This window comes from Protomyctophum bolini (assembly GCF_963924005.1).
Source record: "Protomyctophum bolini genome assembly, chromosome: 2".
Taxonomy (NCBI): Eukaryota; Metazoa; Chordata; class Actinopteri; order Myctophiformes; family Myctophidae; genus Protomyctophum; species Protomyctophum bolini.
This window is the reverse complement of record NC_137863.1, coordinates 32,713,681-32,737,561: the sequence shown is the minus strand read 5'-3', so window position 1 is coordinate 32,737,561 and position 23,881 is coordinate 32,713,681. Positions and strand designations below refer to the sequence as shown.

The following is a 23,881-nucleotide window of genomic DNA, read 5'->3' as shown; positions in this document are numbered from 1 at the left end:
AAGTTAGCGTCTTAGCCTTAGAGTATATAAGGTCTTTCTTAGCGCAGTTAGCGAAAATTGTGACGAAAGAAACATGGAGGAGAAACCACGGCAAAGAAAAGGGAATGCAGTTAGTAGTTACAACAACGACTGGGAAAATATTTATCCGTGAGTGAAGCCAGTGCAAGACTCACAACAAACCACGTGCTGCAGGAGGCTTCACTCTCTGTGAGGATGTATGGGACCAAAACAAGATTCCAACAGATAAGGTAACAGCAGCTGAAATAACTAGTGTTATGAGAACGTGGTTCCCAAACGTTCCCATGTCAAGGACCCCCAAATTGACACTAATTAGCCCGCGGACCCCCATTTGGCATTTGAAGATATATGCCAGGGTATAATGAGAAGTCGAGAAGATGTTTACAGCTCTATAGCAGTGATGAATTAATACATTTTATTTATATAGAACCTTTCCAAACAAAGTTACAAAGTGCTTTACAGGTTAAAAAAACAACAATCAAAAACAACATCAAGAACATCAGAAATAACAAAGCAAAGAATCATAACAATAACAACAAACATCAAGGAACACTAAATAAATATATACATACACATATGCCTATACATACATATATACACATAAGTAAAACTTACATACATATCAGAAGACTGTGGCAATAAGCTCTCAGTCATGTTTCCAGACTCTGGTATTGCAAAGAAAGTGGCATCATGATGTGGTTGTACCAAGGCAGCATTCATAGTTACAGAATACAGATGTGCTTGCACCTGTCTGTGTGCAGAATTGTTTTTGAGAGAGTTAAAAAAAAACCCACACACACCAGTGGTTGAAGAACTAGTGGCAAAACTGCCCACCCACACACACACACACACACACACACACACACACACACACACACACACACACACACACACACACACACACACCTTTTTTCAGTTGGCTTTGTTATAGGAGGAGGATGCTTTGATGAAGTAAACATTTCTTTATTGGTTCATTATTGGTTATAATGTCTTCACAATCAAATCAAAGCCTCTTGGTTGGTTGGCTGTATTGTCCAGTAAATAGTTCATTTAAATGCAGTTCTGACACGTGAATTTTTTTAGGAAATTGAAGGCAAAAATGCATATCAATTAATTAAAAATTACTATTAATTAAATATTGTGCCCAGGCAGATATTCCCAGGCCCCCCACAGTGCAGTGGGGGGACAATGCTGCTTAATGATGTCAGGACACACTTGGTAAAACCAGTACATTTGTTCCTGCAGGGGCATGTAAAGTTTCTTTCTTAAAGGAGAATTTCAGACTAGAAGCCAAGGCTTTCTTACCTTTATTTGTAGTTTTACGTCCCCACCAAAGAGGTCCAGGTGTTATTTTGTGCAAAAGCGCATTATTGGCTATATCTCCCCTACCATAAGCCCTCAATGAATTGAATATAATGGGGCATTGGGTTTTAGTGCTAATTCTTGTTATTTTTGTATATCCTCTCTTCATAATGTAAATAGTATCCCAAGCGGCACACTTTACTACTTATTTAGATGGAAATAAGCGAATTAGCACTAAAACCCAACTCCCATTGAGGTGTAACAGTATTATATAATTAGTACACAAAATATGATACAAATAAGTGCTTCTACCTGACTTAATTCTCCATGGTTCATGTGTATAGGAATACATAGTGCATTAAAGGTCACAGCTCCTTTAAGTCTCCTCCTTTTGCCCCCTGTAAAATGTCCTGCGACACCTCCACCTCTTCCTTCTGTACTTCCGTCTTGGAACGAGGTGGGTGTCTTTGTTGAATTCTCTGTATAACATGATAAGCATTGTACTTGCAAATTGATTTATACAGTGTTTGTTTAACCCTGTTTAGAGAGGAGTTGTTGCACTAAGAAGTAAGAACTAACGTGGAGACGTGTCTGTTGTTATTCTTTGTCAGGTATGTTACGTTCTATTATTTGTTGTGTTACTGTCACGCTAGCTTCTGTACTTCCGTCTTGGAATGAGAGAGGAGTTGTTGCACTAAGAACTAACGTGGAGACGTGTCTGTTGTTATTCTTTGTCAGAATAAAGCGTGGTTTCCAAAGAGTTGTGGGTCCGTCTGTCCATGATTCAACACAACGCAGAGAGAGACAGATTACACCGGTTACAGAGGAACAACTACAAATAAAGGTAAGAAAGCCTTCTAGTCCGAAATTCAACAGTACAGCAGCTGGTACAGGTTAAGCACTTTTTACTAAGTTTAGGCATGGGTTTGGTGACGTGCTCAGTGGGACTGCGCATTAGTCTGACATTCTGTTAGTCCGACCATGTGGCCGGTTAACATGCATGGCTTTTGTTCGCGGTTGGGGTTAGGGATAGGGTTAGTCACCGTCGGAATAATGGGCTGACGGCATATGTCGGCCATGCACTCACACTTTTCTCGATTTGTTTTTTTTAGTTTATTTTTTATAGACATGACAGACAAAACAAGACAACACATACACCAGTGACCAGACACCATATAATGCATATTAAACATGTATCAAGCCTATCATAATGTGTATATAGGTAATAAATACAACATGAAACGAACATTAACAAAAATAAGTATAGCGAAGCAGTTCCACAGTGGAGTGGAGATGAGCTGTAATAGGGCCCCAGAAGGTCCATCAGCGATACAAATTCGTTAAGCCATTTAGTGAAGCAAAAGGTACAATAGCTAATTATTTTGGCTATACTAGTGTGCAGAGCATGAGCGTCTGCTGTAAAGCGTATGGCAGTGCGAGGGAGATATATGCACTCACTCTCTACCAGAACATCAAGTAATGTTGTAGTGATGCACCAGATATTGGGCTTGCAGAAAATGGCCTGCAGAAAATGCAGGCCATTTGCAGAAAATGGCTAAAAATGCATTTTCGGCCTATTCGGTTTTAGCCCATTCAAAAGAGCTGAATACATGTTTTATGGACCCATAATAGTGATTATTATTTAAGTTAACTTTTGTCATAAATTGGGTAGCTTTAAGGTACGGCCATGACAGCAATGGTAGGAAAAAAGATATATAATATTAATCATATTCGGTTTTCGGCCAACTATTTCCTATATTAGGTATTTGGTTTTCGGCCAAGAATTTCCCTTTCGGTGCATCCCTGTAATGTTGTTGTTTCTGTCTTGGCTCCCTATATATTTCTAGTGTACTCTTCATGTCTTTGTGTTCCGTCTCAGTTTCTGCTCTGCCTAAACCTTCAGTGTTTTGGACCTTTTTGCCTGTTTGCTCCTGCCAACCCAATTTAACCCATTTTGGGGCGGGAACCCCTTTTGGTGTTTTAAGCATTATGTTGTACTTTAGCTGTTGGAAAAATAGCAGAACTACAAGCTTGTAGGTCTGCTATTTTTGTAAAATCGTGAAAATGGTGGTGCAAATCTTTGTATATTTATTAGTTTTTAACTAATATCTTTGCTTCTGGGGGGTGGCTGGAACAACATATTTTCAGATGGGGGGCCGGCGGCCAATTACATATAATCTTGGCGCTCCTTGACATGAAATAGTCACTGTCAGGATTTAGAAGACATTTGTAGAATCGTTCCCAGGTCAAAATGGGTTAAGCAGTAAGCATTGTCCCCTTTGCTGGATAATGAACATTTGAACCTCCGTCCGCCCTGCGGCTGTCGCACTCATGTCCTTTTCTCCCGACACACCATCACAAGCACGGCAAGAACACTTAATTGAGGACTGAGCTGAATGGTGCAATCCGCCAAAGCAATTTGAGGCTCACTCATAATGATAGACGCACGCATGTGCACGCACGCACGCTCGCGCATGCACGCCACGCACGCGCGCATGTGTTTACACACATACATACTCTACCTGAGAATCTTCTCAGCTTTCACACGCCTGTTGCCATGGAGATTGCCATTGCTGTCTCTGTGCCCACTGATGGAACTTAAAGTGCAAATGCATCGTTTATCACACACACACACACACACACACACACACACACACACACACACACACACACACACACACACACACACTGCAGTGATGTGTTAACTGCGGCAGACCCTGTATTTAGAAATGGCCATATTCCACTAGAGTATTGCGCTGCTAATAAGCAGGGAATTAACCAATAATATTGACATCCAGAGAGTGAGCTCGGAGCAAAGCAGATTATACTGTAGTGTACACACACAGATGAAATCAAATTATATACTGTAGTGTACTGTAAATCAAATTAAATGTAACTGTACCGCAGTTATTTTACAGAGTACATTGAGGGACACAGTCAGTCTTTTGTCATGTGTCCCAACAATATCATGTCGAGTCTCATGATGCAGTAAAATGGACATTGTACTGTATGTACTAGATCTGCTATTTTCGCTGTTTTGAATTTTGAAAATCTTTGATCCCCCCCTGTAGTAACTCTGAGGACCCCCTAGGTTGATCCCAAGCGACCATAGGAACCATGCATGGTGGTGAGTGACCCACACAGCGGTGAGGAGTTTAGCATCCAACATCCATGACGCCCTATCTGCCTCCTCTTCATTATACTCCTGGACTACTTTAGTCTGAAGGTAGGAATCTTGTTTTTATTTCTTTGTTGCTGCTGTGTCTGCATGTTGTGTACCGTTGCTGATGTGATTCCTGCTGTCAGTGTTGTTTTTGGCAGCAAAAGTCCCGCCCGTGGTTGTGCCCCTCTTTGCACCCTCTTTGGTTGCCGTTTCGTGGTTGGACAAAAATCCACTCTTGTCCATCCACTACCATAGAAATAACGTGTTTTTCAGTTGCTTCGTATTGATGTTCTGTGAATTCAATTCTTATTTTAAACTTGGTGTCAGTAAAAAGGAACATCACAGGTGCAGCCTGGTGACTGGGCATATCATGTTTGTTTTTAGTTTTTTTTCCAAAAATGATTTTCAACATAAACAAGGCGGAACAAGGCAGAAAGAGCCTGCTGGTTAGTCAGTCAGGGACCAATCAGAAGGCTGACAAATGGTGCATTATGGATGGTTTGTTGAGGCATATGACGTCTACTCTACGGATGTTTTTTTATTGAGATCTGGTCTCCTTGACTGTTTAAAATTGGATGAAATTAATTCATGTACTTGGTCCAAATGTCCTTAATGACATTATTTATCTTTCTCTGCTTTAACGGCTTTTGTTTCTCTCATGATTCTCATCATCTCATTCATTTAATATACATATTATTATATTATTGGCAGGCACACAGACAGACAGACAGACACACACACAGGCACACACACAGGCACACACACACACACACACACACACACACACACACACACACACACACACACACAGTGTAAGTATTTGCTTCGTATCCTACCTGTCATACGGACATTGAATATTCATGTTTTATCTTAATGTTGAGCGCAAACAAAGCAAATTCCTATTCACTATTTGCTATGGCATCATTTCATGTTCAAAATATACTAGTTCCAATCCACTGTGTATCATTGTGCGCCTGCATGGCTGCATGCGTGTGTTTGCGCATGTGCACATGTGTGCATGCATTTGTGCGTAAATTGCACACACATTGTTAAATGAGGTGTGCAGGGTTTGCTCCATATGTGTGATCATTGTGTGGGTGGTTTACAGCCTGCATCCATTCCACACAGCCTCTCTTACTGAACACATGATCTTCCTTTCGCATAGACGGACATTTTTCGTCTTAGTTTTAGTCGACGAAATCAACACTGGCAGCATGTCCGATTTCCAATTAAATTAATTTCCATTTCATCATTGTGCCAAACCACAACAAGTTTTCTCAAGACACTTTGCACAGAGCAGAGACCCCAATGTTTTCGTCCCTGAGCAAGAATTTGGTGACAGTGGGATTTTCCCCTCAATGCGGAAAAAAAACCCTGAGCCGTGATACATCCAATGTGCTCATTACAATAATATCACATTGTGTTGTGCATGACAAGATCACACTTTACTTTAACCCTTAGACCTGAGCTCGATTCTACAAATGTCTTCTAAATCCTGACAGTTTTCGGTAAAACCCTATGTTTCTATATCAGTCGTTCTCAAACTATTTCATGTCAAGGACCCCACAAAATATATGTAATTGGCCGCTGACCCTCATCTGAAAATATGTTCTTCCAGGGAGTTAGTTAGAAACTTTATCTGTGAAAGCATATATTCAAAGATTTGCACCACATTGTCACGACTTTTCAAAAATAGCAGATCTACAAGCTCATAGCGCGGCACTCTGTGCCGTGCTATGATCTTGTAGATCTGCTATTTTTCAATAAAAGTATAACATAATGCTTAAAACACCAAAATGAGTTCCTGCCCAGAATGGGTTAATGGGGCGGCAGTGGCTGGATGGTAACCACAAGGTTGCCAGTTGGAACCCTGTGGGCTCCCCCAGAGTTGGTGTCGAAGTGTCCTTGAGCAAGACACTGAACCCCTAATTGCTCCTGATGGGCTGGTTGGTGCCTTGCATGGTTTCCGCCGCCATCGATGTATGAATGTGTGTGAATGGGGGAATGAAATGGACAATCTATGTAAAGCGCCTTGGATAAAGGCGCTATATAAATGCACCATTTACCATTTACCAATATGTCATAATGTCTTGTTTTATGCCCAGGAACGCTAATTAACATTACAAGCCATGCTAAGGTTGTGGTTAATTATTTATCTAATGTTAAAAGGCATGCTGTGTGGGCGTCCGTGCAGGTGTGTGCGTGCCACGCTAGAGTGAATCTATTTTCTACTGTGTCATCATGAAATATGTAGGCCAGGTTGGCAGGAATGGATGAGCTTAGCATGTCACTACAGCTACAGGCAGTGACTGACACTGCAGGGTGTCCGGGTACACACAGACCCCTCCCCGCGTACACATTCCCTTCTCATACATACAGCAATTGGTGACTCTTTTTGAGGGGCGCTTGCCCTTATCCCTAAACTTATTTGCCATTTTGTACTACCGGGTATTTAAAAAAAACCCACCTAAAATAGTAATAAAAACGCCATTGACAATGAAGAGAGGTTTAATGTTTGTGTTTAGTTTACACAATGCTGCTGTACTTTATACCTCATACTTTAAATGCTTAGTATGAGTTATAAAGTACAGCAGCCTTGTGTTTATACAACAAAGATTGGGTAAGACTGACGTTATGTATCTTTCAGGACCTTTCACTGCTTTGTCTCAACCATTGAGCAAAAAATATGATATGGGGAAAACTATTAATTATTTTTTTCTTATTTTAATTTCTTTCGACTTCTCCTAATCTGAATCGACTCGTGTTAATGAAATCGATGCATCAATGTTTCAATGAATGCCCTAGTACACCATGTTGATACGTTCTATGTTCCTATTCCCAATCCTGTCCCCAGTAGCCTAATCTGATAGTAGCTATAACTGTGGCTTCTGCTTACTTACTTAAGTTGTCTTCATGGTGGTAAAAGACAAGAATCAGACATGGGCCAAGGCAACCGTTGCTGAAGTGGATTCTGGATGTCTGGCTTTGATAAAGGTCACAACACTACATTTCTAACTCTGAATAGAGATGGATGCGGCTGCCCACCCCACCCACTGCCTGTAACAAAATGTCATTAAGAACACGCAGCTCTGCCAAGTCAATTCTGACAAATGGCTCAATTACTAAATACTCCTGATTCTTCTCTAGAATAACTTCTCTGTTTGTTCTCCCATCTCAGTCAGCACTCCAGCCAGCCTTCCTCTAAAGTGCAACAGACTTTTTTTCACCTCAGTGGGGGAAAATCTCTAGCGACTGCAAAATAGAGGTCTGTTCTAGTTTGTTGAGTAATCTTCTCTTTGATGTTTTCCTCACTGGCTGAGGTGTACAGTCCCCCCCCCCCCCCCTAATATCTTTATTCTTCCTTTCAGTGCTATGAAGGTAAAGTTATAAGCACTGAGTGCAGCGATAGGTCAGTCCTCCTGCAGTGTCACGCTCACAACACGTCCCCGCTCTGTGAGCTTGAAGATCAGCTATTCTCATGCTATGCACTCACTGGTGCGTAACTAAATCATAACCCAGCCAGGCAGCAGATTAGGCAAGGCATGCAAAGCTACACAATGAAATACTCTGATAATGTAACACTAACCAAGGTCACTGTCAGAGTGCCAGACTGACTGTAGCAACAGAACGATTAATAATCAACAGAATGAATTATTGCCAATGTGCCAGCATTGGCAATGGCAGTATTGTCAGTACTTTCACATTGTCACACCCACGTTGTTAATTTTAATACGGCGAGCTGTTGCTTAGATCACAGTGTACCAATAAGGTCCCCCGGCAGCAAACTCACAAACAAATATGTATACAGAATACGTAATATAAAATAAAACTGGCCGCCCTCGTGTTAAGCTGCCCTTTAGGCTGTGACACCGTGTCACTGCCTAACAGATCTTCTCGTATCTTCTATTTGCGTTGCGCAACGGTGTGAAATATAAATCAGGGATACATGCCCAGAGAGACTGCATGCTACAGTATGAGTCACAAGCCAAGGCTTGTCTCACATTAATAAATTTGACTTTAGTGACATGTGTGGGTGGTTACTTGTTACGCATCTTCATTGGTGTACGCCAGTATCCTCTTTACACTCAGAGATACAGATACATTTTAGAACATTATGGGCCAATTGACAAGATATTTAACTTATTCCCTATTTATTTTGCACGTTTACCCAGGCACTTGTCTCCCACGTTTATTACTTTACCTACTTTACTTTATTTCGTTTATTTAGTCGGGACAGTGTATGTATATTGATGAACATCCTATATATAGCGCCATTGGAGGATGAGCTCCACAACATTGTTTGCCAGTACAGGAAGATGGCCGCTTTTCCGTGCGAGCCCCACACAGTGCTATGCTCACACATACTTTTATATCAATCTTATATCAGGTATGTGAAAATATGTAGATATTTTGTTGTTTTTGTTTTCTTTGATTGATCTCCTTTCCCCCTCAAGGGGTTGAGTGAAACACATCGGTATCGGCCCATTCTATAGTCGTTTTTAGATTAATCGGCATCGGTTTGATTAATCAATCAGACTGATTAGTCGGTCTGTTTTTACAGATAAACAAGCCCAAAGTAACAGCTTGAACAGATCTACAAGCTCACAATATTAAATATAAAGGTATTTCATTTTAAGTTAAATCAGGACTTGCCTAAGCCTGCAGTGCAGACACCCTGTTACATGTATATTTCAGAATGCAAATTATTACATTTTTTTTAATACAGAATGAGATATCGACTTCGGTAATATCGGTTATCGGCCATAATGGCAATTAATTATATCGGATATCGATATCGGCCAAATGTCTCATCGGCACATCCCTATACCAGCTCAACCCCTCTTTCTCCTTCTTCCCTTTCTTATGTGTTTCTATATGGACACGGCAAATACCATGGGAATTATGCACGGAAACAAAGTTCGCCCACTTTATTATTATTATTTTATTTACTTCTGTAAACCTGTGATGTGACAATAAAAGCTGATTGTGACCAATCAGCAGGGGCCGTTACCACAGCAACGAGGACGAGGGTCCATTGCTGGCTTATCAACACATTGTTCATTGGAGTGCTTGTTGTTGTCACCCAGGTGTCTGTGGTGTGCATGTCCTCCTAAAGCATTATGTTATACTTTAGCTATTGAAAGCTATTGAAGAGTTCGTAGCGTGGCACTGAGTGCCGCGCTACGAGCTTGTATAGGTCTGCTATTTTTGCAAAATCGTGACAATGTGGTGCAAATCTTTGAACATATTCTTTCAGAGCAAACATTGTTAACTCAAATCTTTGCTTGTTAACAACATATTTTCAGATTGGGGTCGGCGGCCAATTATATAAATATTTTGGGGGTCCTTGACATGACATGAAATATTTGGAGCACCACTGACATAGAAACATAGTTTTTTTTCTGAAAATTGTCATGATTTATTAGACATTTTGTAGAATGGAGCTCAGATCTGAGGCTGAGTGCAGTCACACATGCATGCACAACTGAACGGGAGTAGCCAACCAGTGTTGTTTTTGGCAGCAAATTTTAGTTTTGGTCATAGTCTCTTGAATAGTTTTCACTTAGTTTTAGTCGCATTTTAGTCACGTGGAATGTTTTAGCGTTAGTCTAGTTTCAGTCAACTATATGTGATGAGACATGAGGCATGTCCTCCTAAAGCCTGAGTACAGTCACACATGCACAGCTGAACGGGAGTAGCCACAACAGCGCAAGTCAAACAATGTCATTATCGCACGTTCAACTGTGTTGAACTCCAAGCTCTGTGTGTGTGTGTGTGTGTGTGTGTGTGTGTGTGTGTGTGTGTCTGTGTGTGTGTGTGTGTGTGTGCGATGTGTATTGTTGAGTATAGATTTTTTGTATTGTCTGGTATATTTTATATTTGTTGTTTTTTATACGCTGCTGTAACGCCTCATTTCCTTCCCCTATCTCATCTCATCTCATCTCATCTGCCACAAAGACAGACACCACCCCCTCACCCCATTGGCTTAAATTTCACTCACTATAGCATGATTACTTCTGCAGGCTCAGAAATCATAGAAATGGTACTGTGTTGTATTTTGTATGTTTTTCTGTGGACCTTGAGTCGGCAATAAAGGCATTCACTTTACTTACGGTAGTTACTGTACTGTACTTCAGGAGTTCTCAACCCGTGGGTTTTAAAAAATAATAATTTGGGGACCCCGCCAAATTATTTTGGGGTGTCCCCAGCCAATTATGTTGAGAACCTGTACTGTACTATACTGTACAATGAATGCCATGCTTCTTACACTTATGCTTCCAATCAATATAAGAACGCATGGAAGTGCCTCTCACTGGACTTTATTACATGTCTTCCTGCAGAGGTGTGTGTATAGTCTCGTCAATCGTCCTTCATTATTACTACTGTTTGAACATCTGCCATGCACATCCCTCTGGGTGAACGCAATGGGTGAAGCTTTGTATGTTATTGGAGAGAGGGAGGGATGGAGGGAGGGGGAGAGAGGGAGGGAGGGGGAGAGAGGTGGAGAAAAGGTGGGAGGGATGGGGAGAGAGGGAGGGAGTGGGAGAGAGGGAGAGGGGGGGAGAGTGAGGGAGAGCGATTTTATTGCTCCTGCACAAACCGAGATGGGAATCAATCGATGAAAAGCAGGCAAAATGGCTTGAGAGGTGCAACAGGACAACGAGATCCTCTCCTCTGGTGGAGGTCACCCTGAAACAAGGGGAAATTCGAGAAACAGGAGGAAAGGGGCCAAATGAAAGGAGGGGGGGATGGAAGTGTGAAGTGAGAAGAGACTGGTGGAGGATGGATGTAAGAATGGAGGTGGAGAAGGGTGTTTCTGAACCGTGCCTAGTGCGCACACTTTGCAGGAAATCCCTTCACTGGGCTGCACACGGCACACAACACTACGACACGCATGCATGCGTGTACGTAGCGGGCTGCGGCACGACACGCGCCTAGCCTATGATGTAGGAGGATGATGACATGAGGGTGGGAGGGGAAGGGGGAGGGGGAGCAGGAGAGCCAATGAGCAGCAAGAGTGATGGAGCAAGGAAAGAGAGAGTAAGAGAGAGAGAGACAGGCTGAGAGAGAGAGTGTGATGGAAAGGGGTAGAGAGAGCAGTAAAGAAGAGAGCGAGAGAGCGTGTGAGCACGTGAGAGTGAGACAGGCAGAGTGAGAGGAGAGGAGAGGAGAGAGCATCTTTTGCAGGCATTCAGGTTGCAGTTTCATTGGAGGCTGAGAAGGCAGAGTAGAGAGGGAGAGCTTTACACTGTACTGTAAAGGACGACACCTCTACTCTCTCTCTCTCTCTCTCTTTGTGTTTTTCTCTCACTCTCTTCACACACACACACACACTCACATATGCTTGGCTGGCTGACAGTGCTTTGGAGAGCGCTCTACTAAAGCGTGGACTAGAGCTGAATCCATCCATCTATCTCTCCATCGCCTCCTAACACGGTTTGGGACACGCTGCTCTCGGGTCAGCTGCTGTCGGAACCGTTTGGAACCGGACCTGTTCTCCATCATTCATCTACTCATCAGAACCGTTTGGAACCGGACCTGTTCTCCATCATTCATCTACTCATCAGAACCGTTTGGAAACGGACCTGTTCTCCATCATTCATCTACTCATCAGAACCGTTTGGAACCGGACCTGTTCTCCATCATTCATCTACTCATCAGGCTTCAGTCTTCATCTCCTCTTCTTCCTCTCTGCCTTTCCGAACCGACATACGAAGCCAACCAAACCAAACCAAACCAAACCGATCGACGACGAGCTAAAGAGGACCTGACCTTCCCCCCCCCGAACATCCAACCCAACAGCAACCATGAACTTCCTCCGGCGCCGCCTCTCCGACAGCACCTTCATCTCCAACCTGCCCAACGGATACATGACGGACCTCCAGAGGCCCGACGCTCCGGCCGCCCCCCCTCCCACCTCCCCCTCCGCCTCGTCCCCCGCTGCCCCCCCCCAGCCAGGTGCTCAGACGTCTCCATCCCAACAACAACCCGCTGCGGCGGTAGCTCCGGCGCCAGCGGCTCCGGTCCAGGCGTCCCCGGCAGTGGAGCGCCGTGCGTCGGTCGCCGCCACCTCCCCCGCGGCGACCACCCAGGAGCGCCGCGCGTCCACCTCCCCCGCGGCGACCACACAGGAGCGCCGCTCGTCCGTCCAGCCCAGCGGGGGCTTCTTCAGCTCCTTCAGCCAGATCAGCCAAGTGGTCAAGCAGGCGGCGGCGTCCACCGCGGGCTTCGTGGAGGCCACGCAGCACTCCTCCTCTTCCTCTCCCGCCGTCTCCAAGAGGTTCAAGGTCCTGCTGGTCATCGACGAGCCGCAGCATGAGTGGTGAGTTGGTGCCACACACACACCGGAGCCGTCCCCTGATTGGATCGCTGAGTCGGGGGATGAGCGTTTGGACCAATTGGGGGGCGGACGCCGGGGGGCGAACGATGTGATTGGTTATCTAACGTTAACTAACTAGTCCATGAGCCGTGTGTGTGTGTGTGTGTGTGTGTGTGTGTAGTGAATGATGTTTGGAACTGGACTTACAGTATATATAGCGACGATGTCCTTGTTGTACTAATACATGAGAGCCATAGTAAATGCCATAGTAAAAGTACTGTGGCATTGTGTATGTGCGCCGTCTGTCTATGTGTCCATGTGCGTGCATGCGTGTGTGCGTATGAGTGTGAAATACATCAAACAAGCCATCATGGAATTGGTGGCCTATGTAATGTATTAAACAATGCTGTTACATCACATCTTCCTGTGGTTTTACGCTAGGCACGTGCTGCTCTCTCACATTCACAAGAAAGGCACCATCTTTATCTGTTGGCATATAGTTGGTTCCTTCTGTATTGGGTGGGAATGGATGTGTGTGTGTGTGTGTGTGTGTGCGCGCGCGCGAGCGAGAGCGCAGTATATTGATGTGTGTAATTGGCTGTAATCTCTCCGTTTCCTCTATCTATATTCCATCCTCTTTCTGAGCTATTATAGAGCTGCCAGTTTCCAATAATAGAAGCGGCTCTATTTACCAGAACACACACACACGACAACACAGTTTCCCTCCAGGGTCTGACTGGCACCACACAACATCAACCCCCCAGCCCTATAGCACGCAGTCTGTTTATGTGTGTGTGCGTATGCGTGTGAAATACGAAACCTCAAACAAGCCATCATGGGTATTAAACAATGCTGTTACATCACATCTTCCTGTGGCTTACGTTAGGCACGTGCTGCTCTCTCACATTCACAAGAAATCCACCATCTTTATCTGTTAGTTGGCATATAGTTGGTTCCTTCTGTATTGGGTGGGAATGGATGCATGCATGTGATACGCTCGCTGTCTATGGGAGGATTCTAGAGCTTTCATATGAATGAAGACGTGAAATTATCTCTATTAGCTATCATGCCAAAACTAGGGTTTATTGCGTTGGTTTTGCATTCCCACTGTCTGGGGTATTATCTCTTGCCTTGATGAATAAAATGGAGTTCTGCCACCTATAGCCATGCTATTTATCACACATGCACCTCATATGATATTCATGATGTCCTACTAAAGTATTATATTAGATTATGCATATTGGCTACATACTCACAGGGGGGATTAATGTATGGCCTGGATATTGTGTAGTCTCCATGGAGGGCCTTCATGCGGCCGGTTGCATGTTGCGAACGGACAGCCTGTTACATAAAGCACATTCATTACGGACCTGTCTCAGTTGGCGTGTGTAGGCGTGTGCAGAATGCTGTGCATACATGCACGGATATTGCATTTTCGCTGCACTAACATTTATCCCATGCCCCTTTTGACCGGAATATTTACTCGACATTCTCTAGCTCATTCTAGCTGATCATAATCCATAATCTCTCTCTCTCTCTCTCTCTCTCTCTCTGTGTTTCATCCATTTGGGATTGGATCAGCGCCATGTGTGATGTGGTGACACGACATCACACAGCTAGACCGTGTTGTCTCTGGCACAGATATATACTCTAGTCTATTGCATGCAGGCTTAACCCATTTAGACCTTGAGGACGATTCTACAAATGCCTTCTAAATCCTGACAGTTTTCTGAAAAACCTCATGTCACTGGTTCTCAAACATTTTGACCAGAAGAAAAGATTTTAGTTAAAAACGTTCGCTCTGAAAGAATATATATCCAAACATTTGGGCCACATTTGGGCTTAACTCCTGCTGCTGTGGTCTCCGCTATACATGGGACATAGAATGGGCATTGCATTGAGCGCTCCTAGCTATTATCTGTAGCCATGATCTGGATTGTTTGGGGTGCCGTCGTCGTACAACTTAATGATGCAGCAATGTCTGAGCGGAGAAGCTCACGAGCCTTGAAAAGGTCATACCGAGAGGGAGAACAAGGGGAGAGTGAGTCACGAATCAAGAGGGTAATTCTTATTCTGGTATCACAACAATCTGTTGTGGTTCTACTCATGCCAGAGTAGTTTGATCAGCTTCTTTCTCATTCACTCAACACAATACATTCCAGCCAGAAGGACGGAGATTGTGGTTCTGCTAATGGCAGTTAGCGAGTCATGCTTTCTTGCACCGGATGTTTGTGTTGGTGTCATGAGTGCTGCTGATTCCCTATCGGTTTGTTGCGGCTGCATATATTGATGACATTCCTGATGCAACTCTAGATCTCACCTCAAACTTCAAACCCTATAGATCTCCATATATGGAGCTGACAAGTTCTGACATTCCATAATGTTGATCCTGCCCCATCCGTCCTTCCTCTTCCATCTCTCCCATTTGACTGATATACCTGCCCATTTAAACTCTAGACGGGGCTGCCCCAAAGTTATTCCCTGTACACTCAAGACACTGACCCCGCTGCCACCCTTAGATCTCCATATATGGAGCTGACCTGTTCTGACATTCCATAATGTTGATCTGACATCATCAAACCCTGTACACTCAAGACACGCTCCATATATGGCCAGTACATCATTTTTTCCATGTTGATCTGACCTCCCTCCAATGCCAAAGCGCCAGCGCTTGCCCGGCAGTCTGCAGTCACCCAGACCTCAGGGTCTCTTACTGTTACACATGTACATGTATGTGCAGTGTGTACATGTATGTGCAGGGTGTACATGTATGTGCAGTGTGTACATGTATACTGTGCAGTGTGTACACGCAGCAATCATAGAGGCCACACACACTGCCCTTGCTCCACTGCTGCAGTGTTCTGACCTCAGTACATTAAACTAATGAACGGGTTGGTCGAGGCCAGGATGGCGGGGGCATTGAGGCGTATGATGTCATTTCACATATTGTCGCTGTCGGCCGGAAACCTTTCTGTGTCCGAATGTGTTACTTTTCAGGAGGCCGATAAAACACCCCCGTGTTCCAATGGATCCAATGCACTTATTATTACACTAGCCTCAGTTGGTACCCAGGCTTTATAAACGCCTGCATGGGGAACGAGACACATTTCCTGGCCTAGGAGTGGGAGTGAACTACAATTTAGGCATTTAGCAGACACTCTTAATCCAGAGCGACTTACATTAAGCAAGTACAAAAAGCATGGCAATACATCACATACAATAAAAAGTAGTTATCATGCATAAGCTAAGAACGAAACCGTGGAATATCTATATATTGAAACTATACATATAAATTATACATACTATACTATACTATACTATAAAGTGCTATGATTACATAAAACGCAATTCTAGTGCTGTCTACGTAACATGCTATAAGTCTGTATAAAATGCTATCCAAGTCTACATAAAGTGCTTATCTAAGGGGCTAGGGCAAGTGCTACGGGCCATGATGGAGTCTGAAAAGGTGCGTTTTCAGACTACGGCGGAAGATTGGGCGTGAAGCTGCAGTTAGTCCGATCGCTGTTCCCCCATGTCGGACTAATGCTGCAGTTAGTCCGATCGCTGTTCCCCCATGTCGGACTAATGCTGCAGTTAGTCCGATCGCTGTTCCCCCATGTCGGACTAATGCTGCAGTTAGTCCGATCTGTTCCCCCATGTCGGACTAATGCTCCAGTTAGTCCGATGGCTGTTCCCCCATGTCGGACTAATGCTGCAGTTAGTCCGATGGCTGTTCCCCCATGTCGGACTAATGCTGCAGTTAGTCCGATGGCTGTTCCCCCATGTCGGACTAATGCAGTTAGTCCGATGGCTGTTCCCCCATGTCGGACTAATGCTGCAGTTAGTCCGATGGCTGTTCCCCCATGTCGGACTAATGCTGCAGTTAGTCCGATGGCTGTTCCCCCATGTCGGACTAATGCAGTTAGTCCGATGGCTGTTCCCCCATGTCGGACTAATGCTGCAGTTAGTCCGATGGCTGTTCCCCCATGTCGGACTAATGCAGTTAGTCCGATGGCTGTTCCCCCATGTCGGACTAATGCAGTTAGTCCGATGGCTGTTCCCCCATGTCGGACTAATGCAGTTAGTCCGATGGCTGTTCCCCCATGTCGGACTAATGCAGTTAGTCCGATCGCTGTTCCCCCATGTCGGACTAATGCTGCAGTTAGTCCGATCGCTGTTCCCCCATGTCGGACTAATGCAGTTAGTCCGATCGCTGTTCCCCCATGTCGGACTAATGCTGCAGTTAGTCCGATCGCTGTTCCCCCATGTCGGACTAATGCTGCAGTTAGTCCGATCGCTGTTCCCCCATGTCGGACTAATGCTGCAGTTAGTCCGATCGCTGTTCCCCCATGTCGGACTAATGCTGCAGTTAGTCCGATCGCTGTTCCCCCATGTCGGACTAATGCTGCAGTTAGTCCGATCGCTGTTCCCCCATGTCGGACTAATGCTGCAGTTAGTCCGATGGCTGTTCCCCCATGTCGGACTAATGCTGCAGTTAGTCCGATCGCTGTTCCCCCATGTCGGACTAATGCTGCAGTTAGTCCGATCGATGTTCCCCCATGTCGGACTAATGCTCCGTCGGAATTACCATCGGATCCCATAAAATTGTAAAAAAATCACACCAGTGTGAACTGAGTGGTGCAACTCCATCAGTTGGATTGGGGGGTAAATCCCTGCGACATATACTAGCGTCATTATGTCCAGGGGGGTGTACTTGTATACATCAAGCTGCCTCACGTTACATAAACAGGAGATAAGCTCCCCTCCCTGACCTTTTAGGCCACATGGCTTTGGAAACATTGGTTCTCAATGCAACATACAGTACATGCAAGCTCACAAGCTTTCGTGTCACTAAGCGTTGTGAGCTTGTACACCTGTTCATTTTGTGCGACACTGTCATTATGACAAAGTGTATAACATAGGGCATATTAACTAAAATGTTTGCTTCTGGGGGGAGGTCCCTTGAACAACATATTTTCAAATGGGGGTCGGCAGCCAAATACATAACATTTTTGGGGTCCTTGACATGAAATATTGAGCACCACTGATACAGAAACATGAGGTATGGCTAAATGGCTTAACTCATCAAACATCCTCAAAAGATTAAATTTGGACATGCAGTGTTTCCTCCTGACAGCGGCGATATGAACAATGCTTTGGGGGGGTGGACTGGAGTGGAGTGGCAGTTTTAGCTGGCATAATTCCCGGGAAGCCGCACCAATGGTTTGTAAGCCATTTTTCATTCCGTACAGTGCCACATAAATATTCATGTGTACCCTTTATGCAGAGGTTACAGACAGTGCTTCCCTCTCACTCAGTACATACAGTATATGGGCCAAGAAGCCATTCCGCTAAATTGTATGGATTTTTCCACTCGGTGAAGAGTAGGAGATCTGAAGCTCTAAAAAAAAACAATGATGAGGCAAGGATTCGTTGGGAAATCCTCCCCTCTCTGTAATGATTGCAGCGCATTATGGATGTCAGGAACCTATGCTTAACTCATACTGTGCGGGAACCCCTTTTGGTGTTTTAAAGCATTATTTTATGCTTTAAGCTATTGAAAAATAGCAGATCTACAAGCTCATAGCGTGCTACGAGCTTGTAGATCTGCTATTTTTGGAAAATCATAAGAATGTGGCGCAAGTCTTTGAATATATATTCTTTCAGAGCGAACGTTTTTAACTCAAATATTTGCTTCTGGGAGGGGGGGGCTGGAACTACATATTTTGAGATGGGGGTTGGCGGCCAATTACATATATTGTTGGGGGGTCCTTAAAATGAAATAGTTTGAGCACCACTGACATAGAAACATTTTTTTTCAGAAAACTGTCATGATTTAGGAGACGTCGACGTCGGGTCTAAATGGGTTAATAATGTATCACAGTAAGAGAAACATCAATTCATAATGCACACACCGCCATTCATTTCCCTATCTGGGATTGTGAGTGGAATTCATTTTGCCTGCATCAGCTTTGATGCCTCTAAAGACCCCATGAAAGTGGGTTTCAGTGCATTTGATAGATTGCACTGATTTATGTATTTCCCCCCACACTTTTGTCACTGCACCATTACCACCACCCTGTATGCACTGTGTCATCCCACCCCTAGCCACTTGTTTCCCCCTGACAGACAGCGCTAAGGTGGGTGGTTGACACTACTCTATCTCCCCCAGATCCTGCCTTGCCACCAAGTCCCCAGTGCAGGTTAGACATACCAACAGTCCTACAGTCCGAAAACCCTAACCGCACACGGAAGCCACAGGTGATTAGTAACCGCCGGCCACGGGTGATTAGTAACCGCCGGCCACGGGTGATTAGTAACCGGGCAGCGCATGTCGGGAGCGACGGTGTTGTCATGACTGTTGGTGTATGTCTAACAAACGTGCGCCCTGCTGCCAAGCTGGTTGATATAGCCACATTATAAATTGATTCCCAGCACTGCTGCTGGGAATCAAGCCTGCAGGGGCCTTTGTCGTGGCGGGCCTTACTGTACCTTGCCCATTCTCTATTGTCCGCATTGCTGTTTAAAAAGCAAATGGAATGGACAACAACAAGAATGTGTAGCCGGGTATAGCGCTGCCAGGCTTGTTCAGGCCCCATTACAGTCATTCTATACACGTAGAATTCTAATTCATGCCGTTTTACACTGTGTCTCCGACGTCCAGGTTTAGAAACACAGGCGTTTACTGTTACGTAAGGATTCTTCAGAAAACATGCCCGGCAGCCAATCTCAGAAGCACCGATGTAGAAACATTGTTGGGAAGGAGTAGTCTGTATGGATTCAGTGTGATGGACAGCTAGGTTTATGGGCATGGCTGGCTGGCTGGGCTTGACGACGGTAACCTTTTCTCTGAAGCTTATTTTCTCATTTCCTCTTACATCTACCTACTTGACAGTGAACCTACTTATGCATGTTTGTACATATTCCACAGTTTCCTCTGCAGTGGCAGCGTGTTATGTTTAATAGAGTGCGTATGCACCTCTGCCTAATGTGTACTCTATGTTGTGTAATCATTTAGCTCTTACTGCAAACAGGTCCCTGAAACCCCAAAGCCATTAACTGCATGAGCCACATTGCCTTTCTCACTGGTATTATAGCTTTCTGTACGGTTCCCCAGATGAACTTCTGAATCTGAGAACAATGAGAGCATGTTGAGGCTTCTCTCTATCTCGCAGACAGTATACTGTATAGCACCTCATCTTAGAAATGTAAATAGGTTTTCATTACATTACATTAGGAGTCATAATTTTGCCTTTTCTTTTATAATGTGGCTATATCAATGTAGAAAACAGAAGAATAAATAATGATTATAACTAAAGCTAGCAAAATAAACTAGAATATAAAAACAGTACAGTACAGTAGTGCATCCCGTGGATGCAGAGGTCGTTGTTTTTATTGCGTCCCTTAACTATAAACTGCGTTTTGGGATGCAAAATCTCTGCATACTATACGTATATATGTTTGTGTCTCAAGCCTGATCTTCCCCCCAAAGGGATAGAAGACAGACAGCTGTTCCAAGGCAATACATACAGTATAACCTTGGAGAAAACCAACCTGCCGTATAGCCACTATAGATTGGGTTATCAGTCTGTCTGCATCTCCCCGCTCCATACGTAGCAACCACAGTAGGCTATATCCTATCATGTTACATGTATGCAGACTCCCTTCACCATGTACTGTACTTGCATGGGAATATGTACATATGTGTTTTCGTCCCATGCAGTGTCTCTGCATGGGACACTGGACAGTGTTGTTTTTGGCAGCAAATTTAGATTTTTAGTTTTAGTCATTATAGTCTCTTGAATAGTTTTCATTTAGTTTTGGTCACATTTTAGTCACCTGGAATGTCTTAGTGTTAAGTCTAGCTTCAGTCGACTAAATATACAGTTGATTTAGTCGACTAAAATGTATTTTGGCAGGCCTTCGATGCCGTCGTAATGACTGATTTTACACCTGCTGAAACGCGTCTTGCTGCGACGCGTTGTGAGCTTGTAGATCAGCTATTTTCAGCATGCAAGCAAGTTTAAAATGACTTATACTGGATCTCTTGTCCACTAGTCGCTTCCTGACATTTTAGTCGTTTTTATCATACAGTAGCTTAGTTTTTATTTAGTTTCCATTTAGTTTTCGTCAGTGGAAAAAGGTAGTTGACAAACATATTTCGTCTTAGTTTTAGTCGACAAAATCAACACTGATGGGTACAGGAGGTGTCAGAGACACTAGGGGCTCCATTTTCGTCGCTGCCGTTACCCGCGACGTGGCCCGCAAGTCAGCCGCTGCCACGGAAATTACAAGTATAGGAGCTTGCTCTGTCCCTTCAGCTCTGTCCCTTCAGCTCTGTCCCTTCAGTTCTGTCTGTCCAGCGTCACCTGCTGTCTTTTTTGCCGACACCGGTATTTGCACCTAGAGTTGTGGTCATGGGCGTGTTGGCACGCTTTCCCCTAAATTGCTATTTTGGTCACACATATTTGGGTATATTAGTTTGGTATAGCGGCGCGCACTGCGTGCCTGCATGGAGATGTTGTTAATGGTATGGTCACAGATTATGCCAATTATGAAAATTGCTCAATGCAAGTTAGCATCCGGCAGTTTCTACATGCAGGGGACCCATACTTAACATTTCTAACATAAAACGTTGCTGTACTCAACATGTCCGGGTTCACAATGGGGCTGTATGGGCTGGCAAGTAGACTAATAAGGGATTTCTCATGGACGAAAATAGAGCCACATGTGTTAAGGCACAAGTTGGCACCTCGACAGAGTTGTCTATTGCGTAGGACCGAAATATTTGCTCGTCTACATATGACGTAAATTCTCCATTCATTGTCAATGGGAATTTAATGTTTGTGTTAGGACAAAAAAGTACATTATAGCTGAATATAGGAGGCTAAGGGGGGGCTAGCGACCCTGTACCTGGATGGAAAACTGACACAGACCAGCCATGCGAAAAGCAAAAGAATCACACCTGTGTGAAGTGAGGGAGGCGCTCTTATCATCATATACAGTACATCTCTTTCTGGCCAATCACAATTTTGCGGTCCTCACTTTTCCGTCTTCACTGTTCTGCTCTCTCGCTGTCATCTTCAATATGCCTATAATATAATAATAATAATAAAACTTTATTTGTATAGCACCTTTCATGACATGAAATGCAGCTCAAAGTGCTTTACAGAACAATGGAGAATAAAAGAAAAGCAAGGCAACGACATTAAAAAACAAGCAGTAATGCAATACAGTGAGGACATGAATAACAAAAAAATAAAAAAATAAAAGATCAATTAAAAGCAATGTTGTAGAAGTGGGTCTTGAGCTGAGCTTTAAAAATGTCTACAGAGGCTGCCTGACGAAGGTACAGTGGGAGCTTGTTCCATGCCGACGGCCCGTAGAAGCAAAAAGCTGCTTCCCCGTATTTTTTAGTTGCCATTTTTTTAGGCAAAGCGAGCAGGCCAGCAGTGGAAGACCTTAGGGGGCGGTTTGGGACATATTTAGGCAGGCAGTAAAGTAGGTAGGAAGGTGCGAGACCATTGAGAGCTTTATAGACAAGTAAAATAATTTTAAAATCAATCCTAAAAACAACCGGAAGCCAGTGCAGTGATAATATCTTTGCTCATCGCTCTAGGGTAATCAGCCAATCACAACCCGGGACGCTGCGCATATAGGGAGGGGCTATATAGGGCCTCTCCAAAAACCTCTGGAACTCCAAGGCTGCTCAGCACTCAGCAGCCTGCTGGTGTCGGCGCGTGTTTCACGCCTGATGTAAGGCCAGGTCCTGTGGGGGCAAGACAACAACCCACACAAAACTTTGCCACGAAATTTGTAATGGAATTATATACCATTCTATCTTCTATTATGCTTTATTTTTTGCTACAATGCCGGTTTTTTGGGGGCATGGCACAACATTGGCACATACTGTACAAGGGTACAGTAGGAGTAATAGACTCTTTATTGTGCTGACAGATTGGTATAGGCCTGGAAATTGCGTTAAATATTTTGGAAATGTGTGGGATTATTTGTGAACCCTGTTCTATAAGCCTTCAAAAACCCAGTATGGGTGGTCACTGCTGCGAAACAAATAAATGTGTCATTTGTCAGTGACAAAGCATCTCTCCCTGTAGGCCTGTTCCCTTGAGAACGTGCGTGCGTGTGTGTGTGTGTGTGTGTGTGTCGCTCTCAGTCCATGCTGTGATGAAGTAATGAGAAGAGACGTGATTCAGCGGTCTCACCCAGAGGGCCATATCTGCTCTACCCATGCCCCTCTCTCTCTCTCTCTCTCTCTCTCTCTGTCTCTGTCTCTGTCTCTGTCTCTGTCTCTGTCTCTGTCTCTGTCTCTCTCTCTCTCTCTCTCTCTCTCTGTGTATCTGTCTCTCTGTGTATCTGTCTCTGTCTCTCTCTCTCTCTCTCTCTCTCTCTCTCTGTGTCTCTGTCTGTCTGTCTCTGTCTGTCTCTGTATGAAGACAGTTTCTGAACATGATGTATGTATGAATATATTGGCCACATGCATCAGCACTATGCTTAATTTAAACACTTTTGTATGACAGAGTCACACTCCCGGAAATAGCATCTCGATGCGATAAATTCTGAGCTTGTAGATTGGCAATTTTTTTGGCGTTCATCGTATGATGATGAAGTATAAATCAGGCTTTATGGCTGTCTACCAAAGGAGTATATTTCTTTTAATTTCCAAATTGCTAACATTGGAAATAGGTTTTTGTTTTTATTGATAGTTACAGTGAAGACAGACAGGAAAGAGAGAGAGAGCGAAGAGGAGATATACGCAGCAGAGGGGGGTCATGATTCATGAACGGGACTCGAACACGCGACACGCCGCCAGGCCAGAGGCCGCACACGGCACACGCCCGGACCAACAGGCCAGCAGGCTCCCTTTTTTTCCACAGACTTGACTGCAGTGTTCTTTTCGTCGACTAAAACTAAGACGAAAAATGTTCGTCGACTACCTTTTTTCACTGACGAAAACTAAATGAAAACTAAGCTATGGTGACTAAAACTAAATATTCTGACAATGTCGTGAACAAATAAAAACTAGACTAAAATGCTATGAAGGGACTAGTGGACAAGAG

General features: G+C 44.2%; 1 protein-coding gene across 1 annotated transcript in view; it reads left to right on the top strand.

The window, feature by feature from the left end:
- Positions 1–12,291: 12,291 nt before the first annotated feature.
- The window catches only part of syn2b (synapsin IIb), a gene marked incomplete at both ends in the record, with an annotated part of 104,464 nt that continues 92,874 nt past the window's right edge, over positions 12,292–23,881 (top strand). The window contains one exon of the mRNA XM_080790466.1: positions 12,292–12,806. Within this exon, the coding sequence (XP_080646592.1) occupies positions 12,292–12,806 (515 nt within the window). The remainder of the gene's footprint in view (positions 12,807–23,881) is intronic.